The 6,000-nt window shown below is 37.3% G+C and overlaps 1 protein-coding gene across 2 annotated transcripts; it reads right to left on the reverse strand.

The window, feature by feature from the left end:
• Positions 1–3,082: 3,082 nt before the first annotated feature.
• LOC144963213 (DNA-directed RNA polymerase III subunit RPC9-like) lies at positions 3,083–6,000 on the reverse strand. 2 transcript variants are annotated; one of them, XM_078897035.1, is made up of 2 exons: positions 5,832–6,000; positions 3,083–3,753 (listed from the first exon to the last, which is right to left on the reverse strand). In XM_078897035.1, exon 2 carries the CDS (start codon positions 3,717–3,719, stop codon positions 3,186–3,188), a length of 534 nt encoding a protein of 177 aa, XP_078753161.1. In that variant the 5' UTR covers positions 3,720–3,753; positions 5,832–6,000; the 3' UTR covers positions 3,083–3,185. The 2 variants fall into 2 exon arrangements, with proteins under 2 accessions (XP_078753161.1, XP_078753160.1); XM_078897034.1 differs by lacking the exon at positions 5,832–6,000 and adding an exon at positions 5,515–5,596.

Raw genomic sequence — 6,000 nt, forward strand, 5'->3', positions numbered from 1 at the left:
CTGCATCTTCTATCCCCTTATAATCTGTTTTCCAACATGCTTTCTGTCTTTGTCTTGGAATGAGATTACTTGGTTTTTGTCCTGACTGGGAGGGAAACGGTCAAATATATAGTTATTGTTTTCGGAGATGGATATTTTTTTCCTTGTAAATCATCTCTCTGTTATGTATTATTATATTTGTTATTTTAAATGTACAATGTAAGCATTTGAGTGTGTTCCTCTTTGTTGGATTTTGTGCTTGTGTCTGGATGAGACTTATAGGTGATCTCAAACTAAGTACATTGGTGGTATGCTCTTGGAATCTACATCTGATCCCTATTTGTTCCCAGTTCCCCTGTCTTCTTTTTCTTGGTTGCTTTAATTGTAATTCTAGAACTTTTTACTATCCCATTTTCTTCCTATTTACTGGCGCTGATATAACCTAAATGTGTTGCAAGGGCCGTAAAACCCTTAAAAACAAAACAAACAGTACAGTAACATTTCTGAAAAGGAGTGAATTGTTCTTTTTATTTTTTTTTTACTAATGAGTTAGGGATTCTGAAGAATGATTGGGTCATCTGTCGTCTGGTCGGTTTGCAAGTTGAGTTTTCTGCGTGGGGTTCCTGACCTCCCATTAGGGGAGAGGGAGGCACTTACTGTGTCTTCTATCATCCTATGTATTTGTTTTCCAACATGCTTTCTGTCTTTGTCTTGGAATGAGATTACAATAACATACTTGATTTTGTCCTGGGCCGGATACCCTGACTAGGAGGGAAACAGTGAAATGTATAGTTATGAGTTTTGGGAGATGATATTTTTGTCTTATAAATCATCTCTCTGTTATGCACTATGTTATTTTTGGTTTACATATGATTTGTAAATAGTTGAGCGTGTTCCTCTTAGTGGAGACCTGTGCTTGTGTCAGGATGAGACATTTAGGTGATCTCAAACCAAGTACAATGATGGTGTGCTCTTGGAATCTCCATCTTGTCCCTATTTGAGCCACTCCCCTTTGTCTTATCTTTTCTTGGGTACTTTAATTATAATTCTAGAATTTTGACTACCCCATTTTCTTCCTTTTTACTGGAGCTGATATGACCTAAATCTGTCGCAAGCATCATAAAACTTTTAAAAACAAAAAACGAGTCCTCAACAATAAAAAAATGTACTTAAAATAATTACTAGATTTTTAACGGCATTCAAAATAAAATAATCAGACTTCAGTGGCCGTCCTATTCAAAGAGAGGCGCCAAAGAGGTAGAGGACACACAGTACACTTTACCGCACATTTACAACTATGATGAAAATAACAAAATCATGTATGTGCCCCTTCCCCTCCCCAAAACCCTTCTTATTTCAATTATAAAACAGAACTATTTTCGTCCGAGGGTTGCACCAAATTTACTCGTGTTCTGCTGTAACCAAGAGAGGGACCAAGATCGATCCTGGGTGTAGTCGAGATTTTTTCTGATGATAACAATAACAATAATAATAAAAACAATAAAAAAAAAAATAGTAATAATTATTATTATTATTAAAATAATAATAGTTAATAATAGTATTAATAATAATAATAATAATAATAATAATAATAATAATAATAATAATAATAATAATAATAATAATAATAATTATTATTATTATTATTATTATTGCCTCATCAGGGGTGAGAATGACTGGTTACAAAAAAGGAGGAAATATTTCAGCGTAGATCAAGACCCATCCATGCAACGATAACCTATAAATTTGAATTTCATTAAAATTTACTGAGATGCAATCCAAAATAATGTGTCTCGCAGCAATTCCTGACACCACTTGTAGGAATTTCAAAAGGTGAAAGTGTAATTACAACATAATGTGGTTGTAGTAATAGCGGTGGTAGGGATGATGATAGTTGTAGTTGTTGAGGTTCTGGGGCGGATGATGTGATGGTAGTTGTGGTAGGATTGATATGGTATCGGTTGTAGGGATGATGATGTGGTGGTGGTTGTAGTTGTATTGTTGGTCGGGATGAGGATTTGGTGGTGGTTGTAGTAGTGGTGGTAGGGAGTGACGTCAACTTCTTTCTATCTATACGCAAATACGTGCACATACCCCTGATAAATGATAAATTTTTGGCCCAAAGGCTAGAAAGTATTTGTTGTTACTTTACAAAACACACTACAATACCTGCAACCTAGTGGTTATGCAGTTCATAAATTAGATTCATGAACATAACATGAAGACAGAAGGGGGGGTTGAGAGAGAAATGTGGGTAAGGGAGAGAGACTGAGACAGAGAAGAAGAGAGAGAGAGAGAGAGAGAGAGAGAGAGTTATGAATTGATTTTCCATTTTTCTTTTCCAATCCCTACCCAACATCTATTCATCCAAAGACATCACAAGCATTGTGTCACTTTTGTTGACATATGATGCCACCCTGGCTGACGCCATAAAAATGCGAGTGTCACCAAAATTTATGCAATGAGCACAGGTGTCAAAATTTGACACAAGACATGATTTTTTCATCGATCTAACGTGGAGCCACTGATTGCTTTTTATAGAAAAATTAAATTTTGACACTGCAAAAAACAGCGGAACATTTCAAAGAAAATCCCAAAATCCTGAAATTCTGCGGAAGTTTATCATCACTGGATGATGTGGTGGCAGTTGCAGTAGTGGTGGTGGTAGTTGTAGTAGTGGTGGTAGGGATGATGATGTGGTGGTGGTTGTAGTTGTAGTAGTGGTAGGGACGACGATGTGGTGGTGGTTGTAGTAGAAGTGATAGGAATGATTTGGTGGTGGTTGTAGGGATGATGATGTGGTTGTAGTACCGGTGGTGGTAGGGATTTTGATGTAGTGGTTGTGATGAGTCTTTTTAAACGGCAGACTTGTCATGGTGATGGGAGGAGATAAATCACCAATTAGGCGGAAATAGGCCTTAGGCGGAAGATTCTCAGCCCTGCTCATGTACAGGACACCTGAACCCTCGTGGACAACAAAGATTTGCTACGTAATGCTCAAATTTATTTGTCAATTTAAACTCTTGTTTATAAATAAAAATTGAGCATTTTTACATTCAGTTATCATGATTGTAAGGAAAATACAAACAATTTAACACCACAATAAGATTAGGATGAGAATACTTTACATGACACTTTATTAAAAGTTGAAGTGAATATAGCAATAATAAAATAACATATCAAAAGAATAACCCTAAACTGCTTTCTCAGGATTCCTCTTCATCTTCTTCCACCATATTCACTTGCTGCTCTTCATTGTCCTCTGTTTCTGGAACAGGCAGATGCCTCCCTATTATTTCTAAAAGTTTTTCTACTTCTGATTCTGACAATCGCTCCTCACTCTCCTCCACAATTAACTGAATTTCAACAGCAGACGTAGGACACAGATTAATCAGTTGAAGTTTCTCTGCAGGTAAAAGGTTAAACGGCTGCAATTCTTTCATGATAGTTTTTATTCCGTCCTCTGTGAGATTCACACATGGCCAGTTTTCAAGGCATTTGATTGTTTCATAAGTTATTGTCGCTAAATTGGTTTGAAATTTATTGGGCTTTTTCTGCCCTTTACCAGCTTGAATATCCTGAAGCAAACCAAGCACCTCAAAATTGCTTATCATGGAGGGTTTTTCACTCTTCAGTTCCATTTCAAACTTTTCTTTAAAAAATACAGAAATTGAAATAATCCTGAATTTGTGATTACTCAAGATGTCGCTCCGATGCAAACCGTCCAGCAGCAAACACATAAGACCAGACCACAACCACCACTATAAATAAAACCTGAAATATAGAATTTGAATTGAATTAGTTGAAAGTCAAGTCTAAACAATTATTTTAAGTCCCAATAGATATATTGGTAGTTTTTTTCTCTTTTCAAAAAAAATATTTTCTGACCCCTCTGGTCGCCTAACAGTGATTGGAAAGATGGTTCTAAGTTAAATATTGACATCATAAAACTAGACGACAATCACAAAAAGAAAGTTAACTGGTCACAAAAAAGGGGGAAATTTTTCATCGTGAAGATCATGACCCATCCATGCGACCATAACCTATAAATTTGAATTTCACTAAAATTCAAAGAGATGCTATCCAAATTTTGTCTCGCAGTAATGTCTTACACGACTCAGTGGATTTCAAAAGTTGAAAGTGCAATTACAACATTTGGTGGTTGTAGTAGGGATGATGATGTAGTGGTGATTGTAGTAGAAGTGGTGGTAGGGATGATGTCGTAGTGATTGTAGTAGTAGTGGTCGTCGTATGGATGATTGTGTGGTGGTGCTTGTCTTGTAGAGCTGTGTTAGGAATAACGATGTGGTGGTAGTTGTAGTAGTAGTGGTGGTAGGGATGATGTGGTGGTTGGAGTAGTGGTAGTAGGGTTGATGATGTGGTGGTGGTTGTCGTGGTAGTTTTGGTAGGAATGATGGTGCGGTGGTGGTTGTAGTAGGAGTGGTGGTAGGGATGATGTGGTAGTGGTGGTGGGGATGATGATGTGGTGGTGATTGTAGTAGTAGTGGTCTTAGAGATGATGATGTGATGGTGGTTGTAGTAGTAGTGGTCTTAGAGATGATTGTGTGGTGGTGGTTGTAGTATTAGTTGTGGTAGGAATGATGATGTGGTGGTAGCTGTAGTAGTAGTAGTGGTGGGAGGGATGATGTGGTGTTATTTGTAGTAGTAGTGGTGGTAGGGATGATGATGTGGTGGTGGTTGTAATAGTAGTGGTGGTAGAGATGATGTAGTGGTTTTGGTGAGTGTTTTTTATTCAGTGATGATAATAGCATTTTGTCAAAAAGGAGGAAAATGTCTCCGTCTATCAATCAAACGCAAGCAAAGTGTAAAAATAATAGGAACATAGTTTTGTATTAGTATGTAATGTATTACTATTACTAGTTATAAATCCATTCTTTATCATTAGACATAAATTTACTTTTTGTAAGCATTTATCATTTAATGAATTGTCCTTTCCGCATGTTGAAGGACTACAATGTTATTCAAATAAAAGGCCATAAAGTTTTGTTTTATCTTGATTTTTACTTTATAAATAAGCTACAATATCTTTGTTCCCGAAACCTAGTGTTATTCAGGTTATAAATACAACCCAAGAATCTCTCAAATTTAAAGCCATAGTCCAAAGTTAAAAAGAAAGAAGAGTAAACTAAGCCAATCACCATTGCTTTATTCTAATATATTATCTCTGTATAACCAGATGATTTAATGGATGGTTGCGAAAGAAAAAGAGAGAGAGAGAGAGAGAGAGAGAGAGAGAGAGAGAGAGAGAGAGAGAGAGAGAGAGAGGGAAGAGAGAGAGTGAGAGAGAGAGAGAGAGAGAGAGAGAAGGGGCGGGGGGGGGGGGGACTTCTCTAACAGAATAATTTATGTATTGATATTTAACTCTTAAATTTTAAGAGAGAGAGAGAGAGAGAGAGAGAGAGAGAGAGAGAGAGAGAGAGAGAGAGAGAGAGAGAGCGAGAGAGCGAGAGAGAGAGAGAGAGAGAGAGAGAGAGAGAGAGAGAGAGAGAGAGAGATTAAAAAGGCAATAGGTACCTATGACAGAGAAAAGAAATCCAGACCCATTCATTTGTCCTTCCCCTTCAACCACGAACTTGTCTGGCCCGGCGTCATAAAAACTGGACCGTCACCAAATTTCACGAGACTGAGCACAGGTGTAATCTAATACTATTTTCAACATGAAAATATTATAACAGGGCCCGGAACAGAACGGTAGTTCGGTTGTGTTAGTCAAAGAGAGAATGAGAAGACAAGAGAGCAAGAGAAGATGAGCAAGTGCAAGATTCAACATGATTTTTAGGACGACCCAGTTCAGTCAGTTATTCCAGCTAACGCCGTCTTTTCAAACTTACAAAATTGATAATGTATGAAACTGTTTTCTTTTCAAATACAGGCATGATGAAGCGTCACAGTTTCAATGTGTAATAGTCGTTGAATAAGACAACATTTCAGAATTTGACAGTGATCACTGGTACTGGTACATTTCACAAGGGCTGTCATTATTCCCAGACGCCTGTCTGG

This window comes from Berghia stephanieae, chromosome 1, assembly GCF_034508935.2.
Source record: "Berghia stephanieae isolate SIO BIC M18660-M18661 chromosome 1, UCSD_Bste_1.3, whole genome shotgun sequence".
In the NCBI taxonomy this organism is placed as follows: Eukaryota; Metazoa; Mollusca; class Gastropoda; order Nudibranchia; family Aeolidiidae; genus Berghia; species Berghia stephanieae.